Here is a 21,666-nt window from a genome sequence, read left to right as displayed (position 1 = left end):
CTGTGTCTGTCCTTGTCCCCTCTCAGTCTGCTCTGTGTCTGTACTTGTTCCCTCTCTCAGTCTACTCTGTGTCTATATCTGTCCCCTCTCTGAGTGCTTTGTGTCTATACTTGTCCCCTCTCTCAGTCTGCTCTGTGTCTGTACTTGTCCCCTCTCAGTCTGCTCTGTGTCTGTACTTGTCCCCTCTCTCAGTCTGCTCTGTGTCTATACCTGTCCCCTCTCTCAGTCTGCTCTGTGTCTATACCTGTCCCCTTTCTCAGTCTGCTCTGTGTCTATACTTGTCCCCTCTCTGTCTGCTTTGTGTCTATACTTGTCCCCTCTCTCAGTCTGCTTTGTGTCTATACTTGTCCCCTCTCTCAGTCTGCTCAGTGTCTGTACTTGTCCCCTCTCAGTCTGCTCTGTGTCTGTACTTGTCCCCTCTCTCAGTCGGCTCTGTGTCTATACTTGTCCCCCTCTCAGTCTGCTCAGTGTCTGTAATTGTCCCCTCTCTCAGTCTGCTCTGTGTCTATATTTGCCCCTCTCAGTCTGCTCAGTGTCTGTACTTGTCCCCTCTCTCAGTCTGCTCAGTGTCTGTATTTGTCCTCTCTCAGTCTGCTCTGCGTCTATACTTGTCCCCTATCTCAGTCTGCTCTGTGTCTATACTTGTCCCCTCTCTCAGTCTACTTTGTGTCTATAGTTGTCCCCTCTCAGTCTGCTCAGTGTCTGTACTTGTCCCCTCTCTCAGTCTGCTCTGTGTCTATAGTTGTCCCCTCTCAGTCTGCTCTGTGTCTATACCTGTCCCCTCTCAGTCTGCTCAGTGTCTGTACTTGTCCCCTCTCAGTCTGCTCAGTGTCTGTACTTGTCCCCTCTCAGTCTGCTCAGTGTCTGTACTTGTCCCCTCTCTCAGTCTGCTCTGTGTCTATAGTTGTCCCCTCTCAGTCTGCTCTGTGTCTATACTTGTCCCCTCTCAGTCTGCTCTGTGTCTATAGTTGTCCCCTCTCAGTCTGCTCTGCGTCTATACTTGTCCCCTCTCTCAGTCTGCTCTGTGTCTATACTTGTAGCCTCTCTCAGTCTACTCTGCGTCTATAGTTGTCCCCTCTGTCGGCTCAGTGTCTGTACTTGTCCCCTTTCTCAGTCTGCTCTGTGTCTATAGTTGTCCCCTCTCAGTCTGCTCTGTGTCTATACTTGTCCTCTCTCAGTCTGCTCTGTGTCTATAGTTGTCCCCTCTCAGTCTGCTCTGTGTCTATAGTTGTCCCCTCTCAGTCTGCTCTGTGTCTATAGTTGTCCCCTCTCAGTCTGCTCTGTGTCTATACTTGTCCCCTCTCTCAGTCTACTCTGCGTCTATAGTTGTCCCCTCTGTCGGCTCAGTGTCTGTACTTGTCCCCTTTCTCAGTCTGCTCTGTGTCTATAGTTGTCCCCTCTCAGTCTGCTCTGTGTCTATACTTGTCCTCTCTCAGTCTGCTCTGTGTCTATAGTTGTCCCCTCTCAGTCTGCTCAGTGTCTGTACTTGTCCCCTCTCTCAGTCTGCTCTGTGTCTATAGTTGTCCCCTCTCAGTCTGCTCTGTGTCTATAGTTGTCCCCTCTCAGTCTGCTCTGTGTCTATAGTTGTCCCCTCTCAGTCTGCTCTGTGTCTATACTTGTCCACTCTCAGTTTGCTCTGTGTCTATACTTGTCCCCTCTCAGTCTACTCTGTGTCTATATTTGTCCACTCTCAGTCTGCTCTGTGTCTATAGTTGTCCCCTCTCACTCTGCTCTGTGTCTATACTTGTCCCCTCTCTCAGTCTGCTCAGTGTCTGTACTTGTCCCCTCTCAGTCTGCTCTGTGTCTATACTTGTCCACTCTCAGTCTGCTCTGTGTCTATAGTTGTCTCCTCTCACTCTGCTCTGTGTCTATAGTTGTCCCCTCTCACTCTGCTCTGTGTCTATACTTGTCCCCTCTCTGTCTGCTCAGTGTCTGTACTTGTCCCCTCTCAGTCTGCTCTGTGTCTATACTTGTCCCCTCTCAGTCTGCTCTGTGTCCTGTACTTGTCCCCTCTCTGTCTGCTCAGTGTCTGTATTTGTCCCCTCTCTCAGTCTGCTCTGCATCTATACTTGTGCCCTCTCTCAGTCTGCTCTGTGTCTATAGTTGTCCCCTCTCAGTCTGCTAAGTGTCTGTACTTGTCCCCTCTCTCAGTCTGCTCTGTGTCTATAGTTGTCCCCTCTCAGTCTGCTCTGTGTCTATACTTACCCCCTCTGTCTGCTCTGTGTCTATACTTGTCCCCTCTCTCAGTCTGCTCAGTGTCTGTACTTATCCCCTCTCTCAGTCTGCTCTGTGACTATACTTGTCCCCTCTCTCAGTCTGCTCAGTGTCTGCACTTGTCCCCTCTCAGTCTGCTCTGTGTCTATACTTGTCCCCTCTCAGTCTGCTCTGTGTCTATACTTGTCCCCTCTCAGTCTGCTCTGTGTCTATAGTTGTCCCCTCTCAGTCTGCTCTGTGTCTATACTTGTCCTCTCTCAGTCTGCTCTGTGTCTATAGTTGTCCCCTCTTTCAGTCTGCTCTGTGTCTGTACTTGTCCCCTCTCAGTCTGCTCTGTGTCTGTACTTGTCCCCTCTCTGTCTGCTCTGTGTCTGTACTTGCCCCCTCTCTGTCTGCTCTGTGTCTGTACTTGCCCCCTCTCTGTCTGCTCTGTGTCTGTACTTGTCCTCTCTCAGTCTGCTCTGTGTCTATAGTTGTCCCCTCTTTCAGTCTCCTCTGTGTCTGTACTTGTCCCCTCTCAGTCTGCTCTGTGTCTGTACTTGTCCCCTCTCTGTCTGCTCTGTGTCTGTACTTGCCCCCTCTCTGTCTGCCCTGTGTCTGTACTTGCCCACTCTCTGTCTGCTCTGTGTCTGTACTTGCCCCCTCTCTGTCTGCTCTGTGTCTGTACTTGCCCCCTATCTGTCTGCTCTGTGTCTGTACATGCCCTCTCTCTGTCTGCTCTATGTCTGTACTTGCCCCCTCTCTGTCTGCTCTGTGTCTGTACTTGTCCCCTCTCAGTCTGCTCTGTGTCTGTACTTGCCCCCTCTCTGTCTGCTCTGTGTCTGTACTTGTCCCCTCTCAGTCTGCTCTGTGTCTGTACTTGTCCCCTCTCTGTCTGCTCTGTGTCTCTACTTGTCCCCTCTCAGTCTGCTCTGTGTCTGTACTTGTCCCCTCTCTGTCTGCTCTGTGTCTGTACTTGCCCCCTCTCTGTCTGCTCTGTGTCTGTACTTGTCCCCTCTCTCAGTCTGCTCTGTCTCTATAGTTGTCCCCTCTCAGTCTGCTCTGTGTCTATAGTTGTCCCCTCTCAGTCTGCTCTGTGTCTATAGTTGTCCCCTCTCAGTCTGCTCTGTGTCTATAGTTGTCCCCTCTCAGTCTGCTCTGTGTCTATACTTGTCCACTCTCAGTCTACTCTGTGTCTATATTTGTCCACTCTCAGTCTGCTCTGTGTCTAAAGTTGTCCCCTCTCACTCTGCTCTGTGTCTATACTTGTCCCCTCTCTCAGTCTGCTCAGTGTCTGTACTTGTCCCCTCTCAATCTGCTCTGTGTCTATACTTGTCCACTCTCAGTCTGCTCTGTGTCTATATTTGTCCACTCTCAGTCTGCTCTGTGTCTATAGTTGTCCCCTCTCACTCTGCTCTGTGTCTATACTTGTCCCCTCTCTGTCTGCTCAGTGTCTGTACTTGCCCCCTATCTGTCTGCTCTGTGTCTGTACATGCCCTCTCTCTGTCTGCTCTGTGTCTGTACTTGCCCCCTCTCTGTCTGCTCTGTGTCTGTACTTGTCCCCTCTCAGTCTGCTCTGTGTCTGTACTTGCCCCCTCTCTGTCTGCTCTGTGTCTGTACTTGTCCCCTCTCAGTCTGCTCTGTGTCTGTACTTGTCCCCTCTCTGTCTGCTCTGTGTCTCTACTTGTCCCCTCTCAGTCTGCTCTGTGTCTGTACTTGTCCCCTCTCTGTCTGCTCTGTGTCTGTACTTGCCCCCTCTCTGTCTGCTCTGTGTCTGTACTTGTCCCCTCTCTCAGTCTGCTCTGTGTCTATAGTTGTCCCCTCTCAGTCTGCTCTGTGTCTATAGTTGTCCCCTCTCAGTCTGCTCTGTGTCTATAGTTGTCCCCTCTCAGTCTGCTCTGTGTCTATAGTTGTCCCCTCTCAGTCTGCTCTGTGTCTATAGTTGTCCCCTCTCAGTCTGCTCTGTGTCTATACTTGTCCCCTCTCAGTCTACTCTGTGTCTATATTTGTCCACTCTCAGTCTGCTCTGTGTCTATAGTTGTCCCCTCTCACTCTGCTCTGTGTCTATACTTGTCCCCTCTCTCAGTCTGCTCAGTGTCTGTACTTGTCCCCTCTCAGTCTGCTCTGTGTCTATACTTGTCCACTCTCAGTCTGCTCTGTGTCTATATTTGTCCACTCTCAGTCTGCTCTGTGTCTATAGTTGTCCCCTCTCACTCTGCTCTGTGTCTATACTTGTCCCCTCTCTGTCTGCTCAGTGTCTGTACTTGTCCCCTCTCAGTCTGCTCTGTGTCTATACTTGTCCCCTCTCAGTCTGCTCTGTGTCCTGTACTTGTCCCCTCTCTGTCTGCTCAGTGTCTGTATTTGTCCCCTCTCAGTCTGCTCTGCATCTATACTTGTGCCCTCTCTCAGTCTGCTCTGTGTCTATAGTTGTCCCCTCTCAGTCTGCTCAGTGTCTGTACTTGTCCCCTCTCTCAGTCTGCTCTGTGTCTATAGTTGTCCCCTCTCAGTCTGCTCTGTGTCTATACTTACCCCCTCTGTCTGCTCTGTGTCTATACTTGTCCCCTCTCTCAGTCTGCTCAGTGTCTGTACTTATCCCATCTCTCAGTCTGCTCTGTGACTATACTTGTCCCCTCTCTCAGTCTGCTCAGTGTCTGTACTTGTCCCCTCTCAGTCTGCTCTGTGTCTATACTTGTCCCCTCTCAGTCTGCTCTGTGTCTATACTTGTCCCCTCTCAGTCTGCTCTGTGTCTATAGTTGTCCCCTCTCAGTCTGCTCTGTGTCTATACTTGTCCTCTCTCAGTCTGCTCTGTGTCTATAGTTGTCCCCTCTTTCAGTCTGCTCTGTGTCTGTACTTGTCCCCTCTCAGTCTGCTCTGTGTCTGTACTTGTCCCCTCTCTGTCTGCTCTGTGTCTATAGTTGTCCCCTCTCAGTCTGCTCTGTGTCTATACTTGTCCTCTCTCAGTCTGCTCTGTGTCTATAGTTGTCCCCTCTTTCAGTCTGCTCTGTGTCTGTACTTGTCCCCTCTCTGTCTGCTCTGTGTCTGTACTTGCCCCCTCTCTGTCTGCCCTGTGTCTGTACTTGCCCACTCTCTGTCTGCTCTGTGTCTGTACTTGCCCCCTCTCTGTCTGCTCTGTGTCTGTACTTGCCCTCTCTCTGTCTGCTCTGTGTCTGTACTTGCCCCCTCTCTGTCTGCTCTGTGTCTGTACTTGTCCCCTCTCAGTCTGCTCTGTGTCTGTACTTGCCCCCTCTCTGTCTGCTCTGTGTCTGTACTTGTCCCCTCTCAGTCTGCTCTGTGTCTGTACTTGTCCCCTCTCTGTCTGCTCTGTGTCTGTACTTGTCTCCTCTCAGTCTGCTCTGTGTCTGTACTTGTCCCCTCTCTGTCTGCTCTGTGTCTGTACTTGCCCCCTCTCTGTCTGCTCTGTGTCTGTACTTGTCCCCTCTCTCAGTCTGCTCTGTGTCTATAGTTGTCCCCTCTCAGTCTGCTCTATGTCTGTACTTGTCCCCTCTCTGTCTGCTCTGTGTCTGTACTTGCCCCCTCTCTCACTCTGCTCTATATCTGTATTTGCCCCCTCTCTCAGTCTGCTCTGTGCTTATATTTGTATCTGCTCTGTTCCTCTTCTTGTGCGCTCAAATTGTAATTTAGCCCTCTGTGTCTCACCTTCCCTGCACTTCCTGGATCCTCTGTCAGGTTGAACACAGGTAAAGTTCCTGTAACAACTAATCCAAGACCCTACAAAAAAAAGGACAAATTAGAGAAAAGCTAAGTATAAATAATAAATTATAAGTGTGTTAATAAACAGATGTCCCTTTGCAGGGGTTAAACACATAGACTTACTGGGTCATTAGTACTAAAATTAAATGTCCCTTTAAGTAGTGCCACAAGATAGTACTATGTAATGCTATGTCAAATTACTTAAGAACCTTATTGATCAGGAAGATGTGACAAGATAACATTAAACAGCATTGATAAGTTGCCAAGCCACTTTTCAAGCAATGTGTCACAGCCATCTTGTATTGCTAGAAGAGAAATTGTCAGCTAGTCTGCTCGTGCATCATCCAGCGCTACAGGATGTGTGACAGCACGGACAGCTACAGGGACATATGCCATTCCTGTACCAATCAAGAACAATATCCATAAATGAGTGAACTTAGCAGAGGGAGGGGCAGCTATACAACACATAAAATACGTTTCTATCTGTTTGGAAATTACAGTTAGCATTAAATACAGAAACATAAATAGTATTTTACCCCTTTGTACCATCTAAAGAAGGTATTATAAATGTAAATTTAATATTAATATAAAATGAGTCATTCTATGCTATAAAACAACTTGTATTGTTATGACTGTAGAGGGTTGTCCCTATCATCTAATACAGCTGTGGGGGTGGTTCCTATCAGCCAATGAGCATATATACTCCAGCATCAACTGTGCCAAAAGTATTGGGGAAGTTAACACATGATAAATAGATATTTAAATAGAATGGAACAGCAGTGAATATAAACTTTATGTAAAGCAATTTGCTTAGCTCTTATAGATTGGATCCAGACTATATTCCTTAGTTTTAATTTTATAAAATTTGGTGTATCTATTATTGGATGGTAGTGGTAGATAGAACACGTTGTATCAGGTTTTGGGTGCTGGTTGAAAAAGATATTTTTCGGCCATTTTGGTTATGGTTGATGAACATGTTGAGCCAGTTTTTGGGTGATGGTCAATTAAGATGCTGGGTAGGTTTTTAGTGTAATGGTTGATGAGGATGACTGGGTGGTTTTTGAGTTATGGTTGATAAAGCTATTGATGGTTCATGAGGATAATTGGGTGTTTTTTGTATGATGTTTAATAAAAATGTTGGGGTGTGTTTTGTGTAATGGTTGATAAAGAGGTTGGTCATTTTTTTGGGTTGTGTTTAATAAAGATTCTGGGGTGGTTTATGGGTAATGGTTATTGAATATGCTGGGCATGTTTTGGCTGATAGTTGATGAATGTGTTGGGGAATTGTTTAGTTTTAAAAAAAGAGAAAATTAGTTGAAGACACATGATTAATGGGTTGGCTTAGAAAAAATAAATTAGAGGTTTACAACAGTGGGAATTAGTAGGAGGCCTTATTTGGAATTTTTAGTTTATAGAAAGGCTGGTGCTGTTTTCCCATGGTGTAGGGTGTGTGGGATTGCAATATGCTGAGATGTAACAGTGGGGTCTACGATCATTAAAGTATACAGGGAGAATTTGGTGGGTTAAAGTGAGGGGGCAGCTATCAGTGTACATGACGCACCAATGCATCTTGATAAACGTTCGTCCATTGAACTTGCTTGGCTTCATTTCCAGCTAGAACCATAGGGCGTCCCAAGACATCAAGGTATTCCTAAGAGATAGTGAAAATAAAAAGGACAACAAGCAAAAAAAAAGAAAAGAAGCAGATTATTGTGAGAAACATATTCCTAAACAATAGCAAATAGAAGGATCCGTACTAAAAACACACATGTATTTTAAAAGGCATTAGGACAGTGTATCTCAACTCCCGGCCTGAGACAAGAGTAATATGAGACAACCCAAAACCTAGAATAATGTAAGACTACCCAAAACTATAGTAATGTGAGACTTCCCATAACTTGAGTAATGTGAGACTTCCCATAACTAGAGTAATGTGAGACTTCCCATAACTAGAGTAATGTGAGACTTCCCATAACTAGAGTAATGTGAGACTTCCGAAAACTAGAGTAATGTGAGACTTCCCATAACTAGAGTAATGTGAGACTTCCCATAACTAGAGTAATGTGAGACTTCCCATAACTAGAGTAATGTGAGACTTCCCATAACTAGAGTAATGTGAGACTTCCCATAACAAGAGTAATGTGAGACTTCCCATAACTAGAGTAATGTGAGACTTCCGAAAACTAGAGTAATGTGAGACTTCCCATAACTAGAGTAATGTGAGACTTCCCATAACTAGAGTAATGTGAGACTTCCCATAACTAGAGTAATGTGAGAATTCCCATAACTAGAGTAATGTGAGACTTCCGAAAACTAGAGTAATGTGAGACTTCCGAAAACTAGAGCAATGTGAGACTTCCGAAAACTAGAGTAATGTGAGACTTCCGAAAACTAGAGCAATGTGAGACTTCCGAAAACTAGAGCAATGTCAAACTTCTAAAAACTAAATCAATACCATATTTTGGTAAACTAGACCAATGTTAGATTTTCCTAACTATAACAGAGTCTGAAACCACACACAAGTGAAATGCAACTTTCCCATACAACTATGTCAGTATCTGGAGATTTTCAAAACTGGAATATATATGACTCGCCCAATAAACAACCTAAGAGTAAAGCAACATTTATGATATCACAAATGTAGTGGTATTCAAGTAAAACCTACGTACTTGAGTATTGATCCGGATCGCTCCAATAGATGGGATCTCAAAATAGTAACCTAAAAATGACAGATAATGTGTAATGCACTGAAGATAGCAGAACCACACTACCCTTACTGTATACATAATGCACGCAACACACAACACACACTATAAGTATGTTCTGCATAGACACCACATACAGCTCTCATACACAACAATACTGTTACACACATACTGCTTGTTGTGTGTACACACACATACAACAGGCATGGCACCTACCGCATACAATATACAGATTCTATATACACACATTTTGAATGAGTAAACTTACAATTGTGAAGAGACATAATAGTGCACTAATACTTCCTACATTAAAGTCTCTCCATGAATACACTTCTATCCCTGAGCTGGCCACGGTTGAGGAGCCAATAAGGAAAGGCATATGTGTGTAGGCATCAATCACTGGTTATATCCTACTCGGGAGTGGAAGAGCAATATCACTCTGGGTAAGTCTTTGGGCTCTATTTATCTAGTTGTGCAGGCTACATACTGCCTTGGATGGTTGACAATCCGTCCTATTGCGTGTTTGTGGTGTGAGACTATGGAGAGGACAAATCTTAAATCTTAAAAACTGGCAGCAAATGTTGCTCATCACCCTGAACTCTAGCGGGCAGGTTTCCTAGGTGGGAACCTTGCTCACTGAGAGCTTAATAAATGGAGGCAGAATCTGACAGGGGGCATGGCAGTATCTGGTTCCCGTTTAACAAATATTTAACTTATTGTTAGAAAAAACTCACCAGCAAATAGATCAGTGAGTGCTGAGGTAAAATGCTTACAGAATACACTGAGGGCTGTAAAACTTCAGATATACCCCCAAAAATTCCTTTCCAGTCTGCCAGTACCCCCTCGCCCATTCCAATCCTCTGGAGTCCCTGTGAAAACACTGTATGGCAGCTCAAGGGATTTTTCTTTTTTTTTTGCTTGTTTCTCTATCATTCCAATCCATTAGAAAAGGTGCCACTTGAAGTAGTAAAACTGCTCAAACTACATAAATAACAGGAACTGCAAAAATTATAGGCAAGTAAAACATACATATATGCTCACACACATAAACACACATAGACACACCCTCATACACACACACACTCACGCATAAACACACACAGACACACCCTCATACACACGCACACTCACGCATAAACACACACATACACCCTCATACACACGCACACTCACACATAAACACACATATACACAGTACATACACATACATGCTCACACACACAGACACACACATACATGATTACACATACACACACATGCACACACAGACACCCTCACACACTCACACATAAACACACACATACACAGTACATACACATACATGCTCACAGACACACACATACATGCTTACACATACACACACATACTCACACATGCACACACACAGACACCTTCATACACACTCACGCATAAACACACACATACATGCTCACACACACACGTACATACTGAGGCATGCACACACACACAGATACATGCGCACACACATGTACACACTCACACATACACACTCATATAAAAGCACACAAATACTGTCTCACCTTTATTGGCACAGGCCATCCACTGCAAAGGTGTCACATCATAATTATGTTGTCCGACTGAGAATGTAAAAACACGAACCTGAGAACAGAGGTAAAGAAAGTATCACAGTGTGAAATATCCATATTCAGACACTGACACATTCAGAAATACATTTTCATTTAGTTGCAGTGTTGTGATGCGATTCAATAACGGATCTGACCTCAACAACGAGATATGTCACATATGCGTCCAATCCATTCACTATAAAAAAAACTTCCAGAGGATCCTTTTGTAACTGATGTAAGTGATGCTCTGATACTTGCAGCTGGTAATTAAATATCCGCCACAGGGTCAGCATTGGACCCAAACCCAGTCTTAGCCCTGTTATAAATGTTGTTGCTTCATAGCTTCTGACACCTTAAAGAGCAATTATAGTCTAAAAATTACATTCTCTAGAACATTTTTTTACAACTAGCCACCCTTTAATGCTGTATGTACAATCCCCTCAAGTACCACTCTAGATAAAAAAAGCCCTGCTGGTCCCAAGCAGGAACTGCTGCTGATCCAATATATTGTGGTCTTGGTGTGTATATCTTATGTACATATGTGCCAGTGTATTGTGGTCTTGGTGTGTGTATTGTGTGTACGTATGTGCCAGTGTACTATGGTCTTGGTGTGTGTATCTTGAGTACATATGTGCCAGTGTATTGTGGTCTTGGTGTGTGTATTGTGTGTACATATGTGCCAGTGTATTGTGGTCTTGGTGTGTGTATCTTGTGTACATATGTGCCAGTGTACTGTGGTCTTGGTGTGTGTATCGTGTGTATGTATGTGCCAGTGTATTGTGGTCTTGGTGCGTGCATCTTGTGTACATATGTGCCAGTGCATTGTGTTCTTGGTGTGTGTATCGTGTGTACATATGTGCCAGTGCATTGTGTTCTTGGTGTGTGTATCTTGTGTACACATGTGCCAGTTAATTGTAGTCTTGGTGTGTGTATCTTGTGTACACATGTGCCAGTTAATTGTAGTCTTGGTGTGTGTATCTTGTTTACATATTTGCCAGTTAATTGTAGTCTTGGTGTGTGTATCTTGTGTACACATGTGCCAGTTAATTGTAGTCTTGGTGTGTGTATCTTGTGTACATATGTGCCAGTTAATTGTAGTCTTGGTGTGTGTATCTTGTTTACATATTTGCCAGTTAATTGTAGTCTTGGTGTGTGTATCTTGTGTACACATGTGCCAGTTAATTGTAGTCTTGGTGTGTGTATCTTGTGTACACATGTGCCAGTTAATTGTAGTCTCTGTGTGTGTATCTTGTGTACATATGTGCCAGTTAATTGTAGTCTCTGTGTGTGTATCTTGTGTACATATGTGCAAGTGTATTGTGGTCTGTGTTCGTGTATCTTGTGTACATATGTGCCAGTGTATTGTGGTCTTGGTGTGTGTATCTTGTGTACACATGTGCCAGTTAATTGTAGTCTTGGTGTGTGTATCTTGTGTACACATGTGCCAGTTAATTGTAGTCTCTGTGTGTGTATCTTGTGTACATATGTGCCAGTGTATTGTGGTCTGTGTGCTTGTATCTTGTGTACATATGTGCCAGTGTATTGTGGTCTTGGTGTGTGTATAGTGTGTACATATGTGCCAGTGTATTGTAGTCTCGGTGTGTGTATCGTGTGTACATATGTGCCAGTGTATTGTGGTCTTGGTGTGTGTAACTTGTGTACATATGTGCCAGTTTATTGTGGTCTTGGTGTGTGTATTTTGTGTACATATATGCCAGTTTATTGTAGTCTCGGTGTGTGTATCTTGTGTACATATGTGCCAGTTTATTGTGGTCTTGGTGTGTGTATTTTGTGTACATATATGCCAGTTTATTGTAGTCTCGGTGTGTGTGCATCTTGTGTACATATGTGCCAGTGTATTGTGGTTTAGCTGTGTGTAGCTTGTGTACATATGTGCCAGTGTATTGTGGTCTTGGTGAGTGTATCTTGTGTACATATATGCCAGTTAATTGTAGTCTCGGTGTGTGTGTGTATCTTGTGTACATATGTGCCAGTGTACTATGGTCTTGGTGTGTGTATCTTGTGTACATATATGCCATTTTATTGTAGTCTCGGTGTGTGTATCTTGTGTACATATGTGCCAGTGTACTATGGTCTTGGTGACTGTATCTTGTGTACATATGTGTCAGTGTATTGTGGTCTCTGTGTGTATCTTGTGTACATATGTGTCAGTGTATTGTGGTCTCTGTGTGTATCTTGTGTACATATGTGCCAGTGTATTGTGGTCTCGGTGTGTGTGTGTGTATCGTGTGTACATATGTACCAGTGCATTGTGGTTTCTGTGTGTGTATCTTGTGTACATATGTGCCAGTGTATTGTGGTTTCAGTGTGTGTGTATCTTTTGTACGTATGTGCCAGTGTACTATGGTCTTGGTGTGTGTATCTTGTGTACGTATGTGCCAGTGTACTATGGTCTTGGTGTGTGTATCTTGTGTACGTATGTGCCAGTGTATTGTGGTCTTGGTGTGTGTATCTTGTGTACACATGTGCCAGTGTATTGTAGTCTTGGTGTGTGTATCTTGTGAACACATGTGCCAGTGTATTGTAGTCTTGGTGTGTGTATCTTGTGTACACATGTGCCAGTGTATTGTAGTCTTGGTGTGTGTATCTTGTGTACACATGTGCCAGTGTATTGTAGTCTTGGTGTGTGTATCTTGTGTACACATGTGCCAGTGTATTGTAGTCTTGGTGTGTGTATCTTGTGTACACATGTGCCAGTGTATTGTAGTCTTGGTGTGTGTATTGTGTGTACATATGTGCCAGTGTATTGTAGTCTTGCTGTGTGTATCGTGTGTACATATGTGCCAGTGTATTGTAGTCTTGCTGTGTGTATCGTGTGTACCTATGTGCCAGTGTATTGTAGTCTTGCTGTGTGTATCGTGGGTACATATGTGCCAGTGTATTGTAGTCTTGCTGTGTGTATCGTGTGTACATATGTGCCAGTGTATTGTAGTCTTGCTGTGTGTATCGTGTGTACCTATGTGCCAGTGTATTGTAGTCTTGCTGTGTGTATCGTGTGTACATATGTGCCAGTGTATTGTAGTCTTGCTGTGTGTATCGTGTGTACATATGTGCCAGTGTATTGTAGTCTTGCTGTGTGTATCGTGTGTACATATGTGCCAGTTTATTGTGGTTTTGGTGAGTGTATCTTGTGTACATATGTGCCAGTGTACTGTGGTCTTGGTGTGTGTATCTTGTGTACATATGTGCCAGTGTATTGTGGTCTCGGTGTTTGTGTCTTGTGTACATATGTGCCAGTGTATTGCAGTCTCGGTGTGTATCTTGTAAACATATGTGCCAGTGTACTGTGGTCTTGGTGTGTGTATCTTGTGTACATATATGCCAGTGTATTGTGGTTTCGGTGTGTGTAACTTGTGTACATATATGCCAGTGTATTGTGGTTTCGGTGTGTGTAACTTGTGTACATATGTGCCAGTGTATTATAGTCTTGGTGTGTATCTTGTGTATTGTAGTCTTGATGTCTGTATCTTGTGTACATATGTGCCAGTGTATTGTGGTTTAGCTATGTGTAGCTTGTGTACATATGTGCCAGTGTATTGTGGTCTTGGTGTGTGTATCTTGTGAACATATGTGCCAGTGTATTGTGGTTTCGGTGTGTATGTTTTGTACATATGTGCCAGTGTATTGTGGTCTTGGTGTCTGTGTATTGTATGCATATGTTCCAGTGTGTTGTGGTTTCAGTGTGTGTGTATATTGTGTACATATGTGCCAGTGTATTGTGGTCTTGGTGTCTGTGTATTGTGTGAATATGTTCCAGTGTGTTGTGGTTTCAGTGTGTGTGTGTATCTTGTGTACATATGTGCCAGTGTGTTGTGGTTTCGGTGTGTATCTTGTGTACATATGTGCCAGTGCATTGTGGTCTTGGCGTCTGTGTATTGTGTACATATGTGCCAGTGCATTGTGGTCTTGGTGTCTGTGTATTGTGTACATATGTACCAGTGTGTTGTGGTTTCGGTGTGTATCTTGTGTACATATGCATTTTGTGGTAAACATTGATTGCTCACTCTATTGCGAGCTTTCCTCCAGCGACACTTAGTGAAGTCACACACTAAACATTAGATGTTCTTGTGGATGGAGGAGTATACGTGAGCTAGCTGAACATATCAGGTGAGCCATTTACAAGAGGCATATATGTGTATCCACTAGTCAGCAGCTAGCTCCCAGTAGTGGATTGCAGCTCCTGAGCCTACCTAAATATGATTTTCAACAAAGAATAGCAAGAGAAGAAAAGTAAATTTGATAATAGAAGTAAATAGAAAAGTGTCTTAAAATGGCATGTTCTGTCTGAACCATGAACGTTTAATTTTGGCTTTCATATCCCTTTAATTAATTCACTAATGAATTTGTTCAGGATAAAATCAGTACAGTGTGCAGTGTGTAACTACTGAAATCTTTATATCACTGCTTCAATCCCTTGTATTGTATGAAAGAATAATTGCATTGCACAGATAATCCTTATTTGTTATGCGAGGGGGGCGTGTGCTTAAAGGCTCAGTCTTATCAGCCTTATCAGTTGTGTCTGGGAAGCAACCTTAGCTGAATCCTTTTTCCCATGCAAATCAATTCCTGGATACAAGCGGCTGATTGCGAAGACCGAGAGATGCGAGATAATTATACACTTAATGATATGTATCATGTGAGTGCTTTTTATATATATATATATATATATATATATATATGAGAGAGATAGAGAGAGAGAGAGAGAGAGAGAGAGATACACATACACACACATACATTATTTATTTTGCCTGGTTTTCCTGTAATTTAACTCTGGAATTTATAGTATATCTACTATCCATTGAGAGACTGGAGTGCACTCAGTGGAATGTAGAACCGTGGAACTATTATGCTGCAAAATAATTGGATAATGTATGCAAGAGCACATTTTTATATCTTTCCTCAAATGTATACTTTAAAGGAAATATGATAAACAACATTCAAGTAAAGTTCCCCAGGTCTGCAGTAGAATAAATATTACAAATCATAGCTTAAAAGGCTTTTAAAAAAATGTATTTAGCATGCATATTTTTCAGTGCAGTAAATAATTTCTAGTGAATACATAAAATATATTTTTAATGTTCCTTTAAAGAGATACTGAACCCAATTTTTTTCTTTCAAGATTCAGGTAGAGCATGCAATTTTAATAAGCGACTTTCTAATTTACTCCAATTATCAATTTGTCTTGTCCTCTTTGTATCATTATTTGAAAAAAAGGAAAAATGTGAGGTTAGGAGCTGGCCTATTTTTGGTTCAGCACCCTTGGTAGCACTTGCTGATTGGTGGCTACATTTTATCCACCAATCAGCAAGCGCTACAAAGGTGCTGAACCAAAGATGGGCTGGCTCATAAGCTTACATTACTGCTTTTAAAATAAAGATAGCAAGAGAATGAAGAAGACATGATAATAGTTGCTTAACATTGCATGCTCGATCTGAATCATAAAAAGGAAACATTTGGGTTCAGTATCCCTTTAAGGATTCTCAACTCTGGAAATAAATTCTGTAGCCACTCTCTAATCCATAAAGTAATAACTCACGAATTATATAAAAAAAAGCCCAGGGTACAGCCTTACACAGTAAGTTGAAAAAGAAACAGTTTGTTAAATAAAATATAAATATCAAGGAAGTAATAAATACATTGACATCCCTTTAAGCGCAGTGGCACGATTATGGTAAACTGAGGGACCATTGAGTGCTCTGAAATGCCAATGAGATCTTCCTTTTCCTGTTACTAGGATTCATTCTTTCTGATAAGCTACCCTTGACTTATCTATGTTCCCTTCCATTTCTGGCTTCCTGAATCTCCATTTCTGCCAACGAAATATAACGTCTATTTGGCTTCCTGTATTCCTTCCTCTTGTGATAAAACATTTATAATCTAGAGCCAGCAAATTCTTGAGTAGACTGGGAAGATGATTAAGACTTGGAGTCATCTCACAAGTGGGTATTGGCCAGTAGAATGTGTCTTCATCTTTCTTCTTGAGTATTGGCCAGTAGAATGTGTCTTCATCTTTGTTCTTGAGTATTGGCCAGTAGAATGTGTCTTCATCTTTGTTCTTGAGTATTGGCCAGTAGAATGTGTCTTCATCTTTGTTCTTGAGTATTGGCCAGTAGAATGTGTCTTCATCTTTGTTCTTGAGTATTGGTCAGTTGAACATGTTTTCAGCTTTGTTCTTGATTTCTACTTTGGTCACTGTGCAATGTGAATAACACACTCGTAGAAAACAGTATGTATTGGATAATAATACACAGACCCACTTCTTCCAGTTTATTTTCACTCCCAGCAAACAGCCCTCATAGTATCCCCCAACCCCCATTATAAAACAATGAACTCACAGTTTTGTTTGGCCAGTTGTATTTTTCGAAAACATCCTGAACACGATCCTCTCCACCGTCTGTGAACATCATAATCATCTTGTTGCAGTTAGCACGTGTGACGTTTGTCTGTAACAGAGAAAGAGCGATAAATAATAAAGCAGAAGCCGTTTCTTTAGCCTTTCTTTCTATATTACCATGTACCCCAGTCACTTATTCTGTAGGCTACTGATTGCTTCAATGGTAACACCAACAATCACCCCACATCTCAAGACCTTTCTCTCTTATATCAATGCTCTATGGCCCTTCCTCAGACTGCCTTCATGTTGGTTCATTTTCATCTTACTGCTTTAAGGAGCAAATGGCTAGATTACGAGTTTTGCGTTATGAGCGGCTCGGTACTAACTTGCAAGTTATTTCCACCGCTCACGTCCCTATAGCGCTGCAATTACAGGTTTGCAAAAACCCGGCGTTAGCAGGCAATATGGCAGCGTTGAGCTCCATACCGCACACAAATACCAGCGCTGCTTTGAGCTGGTTTTACGTGCTCGTGCACGATTTCCCCATAGACATCAATGGGGAGAGCCGGCTAAAAAAAAGGGTAACACCTGCAATAAAGGAGTGTAAATCTCCGTAACACAGCCCCATTGATTCCTATGGGGAAAGAAAAGTTATGTTTACACCTAACACCCTAACATAAACCCTGAGTCTAAACACCCCTAATCTGCCGCCCCCGACATCGCCGACGCCTACATTATACTTATTAATCCCTAATCTGCCGCACCGCCGACACCTTCATTAAGTTATTAACCCCTAATATGCCGTCCCCAATGTCGCCGCCACCTACATTACAGTTATTAATCCCTAATCTGCCGCCCCCGACATTGCCGCCACATACCTACACTTATTAACCCCTAATTTGCCGCCCCGACATTGCCGCCACATAACTACACTTATTAACCCCTAATTTGCCGCCCCCAACATTGCCTCCACTATACTAAATTTATTAACCCCTAAACCTAACCCTAACGTAACCCTAATCCTAACACCCACTAACTTTAACATAATTACAAAAATTCCAAATAAAAATTACAATTAATACCTAAATTATTTGTTTTTAAAACTAAATACTTACCTGTAAAATAAACCCTAATCTAGCTACAATATAACTAATAGTTACATTGTAGCTATCTTAGGTTTTATTTTTATTTCACAGCTAAGTTTGTATTTATTTTAACTAGGTAGACTAGTTAGTAAATAGTTATTAACTATTTACTAACTACCTAGTTAAAATAAATACAAATTTACCTGTAAAATAAAACATAAGCTGTCTTACACTAACACCTAACATTACACTACAATTAAATCAATTACATTAATTAAATACAATTAACTAAATTACACAAAATAAAAAAGAAAGAAATGATCAAATATGTAAACTAATTACACCTAATCTAATAGCCCTATCAAAATAAAAAAGCCCCCTCCCCCCAAAATATAAAAAACACTAGCCTAAACTAAGCTGCCAATAGCTCTTAAAAGGGCCTTTAGCGGGGCATTGCCCCAAAGAAATCAGCTCTTTTACCTGTAAAAAAAAAATACAAACAACCCCCCAACAGTAAAACCCACCACCCGCACAACCAAACCCCCCCAAATAAAATCCTATCTAAAAAACCTAAGCTCTTTTCCATTGCCCAAAGTTCCCAATCTAAAAATAAAACCCACCCAATAAACCCTTAAAAAAAATAGGCACTAATCCCAGAAGATCCACTTACAGTTTTTGAAGACCGGACATCCATCCTCATCAAGCCGGGAGAAGTCTTCATCCAAGCGGGCAGAAGTCCTCAATGAAGCTGGAAGAAGTCTTCATCCAAGCGGCAAGAAGTGGTCCTCCAGGCGGGCAGAAGTCTTCATCCAGACGGCATCTTCTATCTTCATCCTTCCGACGCAGAGCGGCTCCATCTTCAAGACATCCTCTTCTTTCGACGGCTACTGAAGAATGAAGGTTCCTGTAAGGGACGTCATCTAAGATGGCGTCCCTTGAATTCCGATTGGCTAATAAAATCAGAATCAGCCAATCGGAATTAAAGTTGAAAAATCCTATTGGCTTATGCAATCATCTGATTGGAACAGCCAATAGAATGCGAGTTCAATCCTATTGGCTGATTGCATCAGCCAATAGGATTTTTCCAACTTTAATTCCGATTGGCTGATAGAATTCTATCAGCCAATCGGAATTCAAGTGACGCCATCTTGGATGACGTCCCTTAAAGGAACCTTCATTCTTCAGTAGCCGTCGAAAGAAGAGGATGCTCCGCGCCGAATATCTTGAAGATGGAGCCGCTCCGCGTTGGAAGCATGAAGATAGAAGATGCCATCTGGATAAAGACTTCTGCCCGCCTGGAGGTCCACTTCTTGCCGCTTGGATGAAGACTTCTCCTGGATTCGTTGAGGACTTCTTGCCGCTTGGATGAAGACTTCTCCCGGATGGATGAGGATGGATGTCGGGTCTTCAAAAACTGTAAGTGGATCTTCGGGGGTTAGTGTTAGGTTTTTTTAAGGGTTTATTGAGTGGGTTTTATTTTTAGCTTAGGGTTTGGGCTGAAAAAGAGCTAAATGCTCTTCTAAAGGCAATGCCCATCCAAATGCCCTTTTCAGGGCAATGGGGAGCTTAGTTTTTTTTAGATAGGATTTTATTTGGGGGGTTTGGTTGTGTGGGTGGTGGGTTTTACTGTTGGGGGGTTGTTTGCATTTTTTTTACAGGTAAAAGAAGCTGATTTATTTGGGGCCATGCCCCGCAAAAGGCCCTTTTAAGGGCTATTGGCAGTTTAGTTTAGGCTAGGGTTTTTTTTTTATTTTGGGGGGGCTTTTTTATTTTGATAGGGCTATTAGATTAGGTGTAATTAGTTTAAATATTTGATCATTTCTTTTTTATTTTGTGTAATTTAGTTAATTGTATTTAATTAATGTAATTGATTTAATTGTAGTGTAAGGTTAGGTGTTAGTGTAAGACAGGTTAGGTTTTATTTTACAGCTAAGTTTGTATTTATTTTAACTAGGTAGTTAGTACATAGTTAATAACTATTTACTAACTAGTCTACCTAGTTAAAATAAATACAAACTTACCTGAAGTTTGTTAAAAATAAAACCTAAGATAGATACAATGTAACTATTAGTTATATTGTAGCTAGCGTAGGTTTTATTTTATAGGTAAGTATTTAGTTTTAAATAGGAATTATTTAGGTATTAATTGTAATTTTTATTTAGATTTATTTTAATTATGTTAAAGTTAGTGGGTGTTAGGGTTAGATTTAGGGGTTAATAACTTTAGTATAGTGGCTGCGATTTTGGGGCAGCAGATTAGGGGTTAATAACAGTAATGTAGGCTGTGGCGATGTTAGAGACAGCAGGTTAGGGGTTAATAATATTTAACTAGTGTTTGTGATGCAGGAGTACAGCGGTTTAGGGGTTAATATGTTTATTATAGTGGTGGCGATGTCGGGAGCGGCAGATTAGGGGTTAATAATTGTATTTTAGTGTTTGCGATGCGGGAGGGCCTCGGTTTAGGGGTTAATAGGTAGTTTATGGGTGTTAGTGTACTTTGTTAAAGGACTTTTTGAAAGCTGCGGTAGTTACGTTGCGTTAAGGCCAAAAAAGTTTGCAGAAAGATATACCAGCAAGACTCGTAATAGCAGCGGTAGTGAAAAAGCATTGTAATGAAGCTTTTTTTTTGGGCTTGCTTTTTTTTAAGCCATTCCAACGCCTCTGAGGAGCCACAATTAAAATGTGTGAAACTACTCAAATTAGTAAAAAGATATGAGCACAATCTAGTTAAACACATGAAAAAGAAAAAAGATGGCAGGCTTTTCAATGTTTTTTTTCTCTGGAGATTTCACAGATGCAAAATGAAAGTAAAATCTGACAGCTAATTAAAGAGAAATGAAACCCAAATGGAATGGGGACCAATATAGGGAATCCATGGAAAACAAATTTGGCAAGCGAATGCTGCTGTGAAATTTGTATCACCCATATATTCTGATTCTGCCCACAAAGTCATCAGTAGGGCCTGGCTTTTTATGTTTAAACCTGTTTTGTTCCTGTTAATTTAATCAAGAAATGTTAATTTTCTTTTATGTTTCAACTCCTAGGGAAATAAATATTTGAATTTGATGGGTCCTAAAAAGAGCCTCATTTGGAGGTAAAGTCCTAAAAAAATACTAATAATGTGTTTTGAACATACAAAATAAGAATTACAGTATATGTTTCCAAAGGTGCATATAGCTGGAGCCCTTAGGTATGAAAGAACCATCTTTTATGTGTTTGTAGTGTTTGAAATGCAGGAAGAGTTGAGTTCTCTGTGGAAAGTAAAATCCAAGCAGAAAATGACCTTTTGCCGTATTGGTCCCACAGCGAATGTTTCTTTAGTAGATTGTGATACCTTTTACTGGACCAACAAGGTTTTTTTTATTCCATAAGCTTTCAAGACCTCAGAGGTCTCTTCCTCAGATGTAGATCACGAACATACAGGGGGTTAAGGAGTTAAAATAGTAGGTTCTATCTGGATCATGAAAGAAAAAATGTGGGTTCCGTGTCCCTTTAATAATGCTAGCAATTTCTAGGATAGCATGTATTATGTATTTATGTGTATGTTTATTATATTACTATATTATACAAACAATATCACTTTGGGGTTCACCAAACTTACCAGGCATAAGCCATTCCCGGTAACATCAGTTTTATGGAAGTTTTGTTTAGCCAGATGAATTATGGGAATATGTTGCTATCTGTAAGCTGCTGAATATCTGCAGCTAATTTGTCTCAATAAACCACTGATGGCATTGCAGACTTGTGGTGTCTGATTACTCATAACATTCTTCCTTGCACGTCTGACCAGCTCTCTGGTTACCGGTTATAATTTCTGAAAATTTAAGTCACTGAGATGTGCCTGGAGACTGGAATTGCCACCGCTGCCATGTTTTCCTGGACGGTTACACATGCTGCAGGGTGTGTAGAGGACAACATTTATTGTGCACCTAAACAGCACACAAATAGTGACCCCGGAGAGCACTATACATGTTCCTCCCTAAACACCCTGCAACATGTGTGACTCATAAGTGTCCAGGAAAACATGGCCGT

General features: G+C 42.0%; 1 protein-coding gene across 1 annotated transcript in view; it reads right to left on the bottom strand.

Moving 5' to 3' along the window:
- Positions 1-21,666, bottom strand: part of CACNA2D2 (calcium voltage-gated channel auxiliary subunit alpha2delta 2) — a 780,863-nt gene that overhangs the window by 170,360 nt on the left and 588,837 nt on the right. Inside the window, exons 12-16 of the mRNA XM_053721110.1 lie at positions 16,552-16,659; positions 10,151-10,229; positions 8,574-8,623; positions 7,466-7,555; positions 5,851-5,922 (exon numbers count right to left, since the gene is read on the bottom strand). Of these exons, the coding sequence (XP_053577085.1) occupies positions 5,851-5,922; positions 7,466-7,555; positions 8,574-8,623; positions 10,151-10,229; positions 16,552-16,659 (399 nt within the window). The remainder of the gene's footprint in view (positions 1-5,850; positions 5,923-7,465; positions 7,556-8,573; positions 8,624-10,150; positions 10,230-16,551; positions 16,660-21,666) is intronic.

This window comes from Bombina bombina, chromosome 7, assembly GCF_027579735.1.
Source record: "Bombina bombina isolate aBomBom1 chromosome 7, aBomBom1.pri, whole genome shotgun sequence".
In the NCBI taxonomy this organism is placed as follows: Eukaryota; Metazoa; Chordata; class Amphibia; order Anura; family Bombinatoridae; genus Bombina; species Bombina bombina.
Note: the sequence above shows the minus strand (reverse complement) of the source record. Positions and strands in the feature narration are given on the sequence as shown.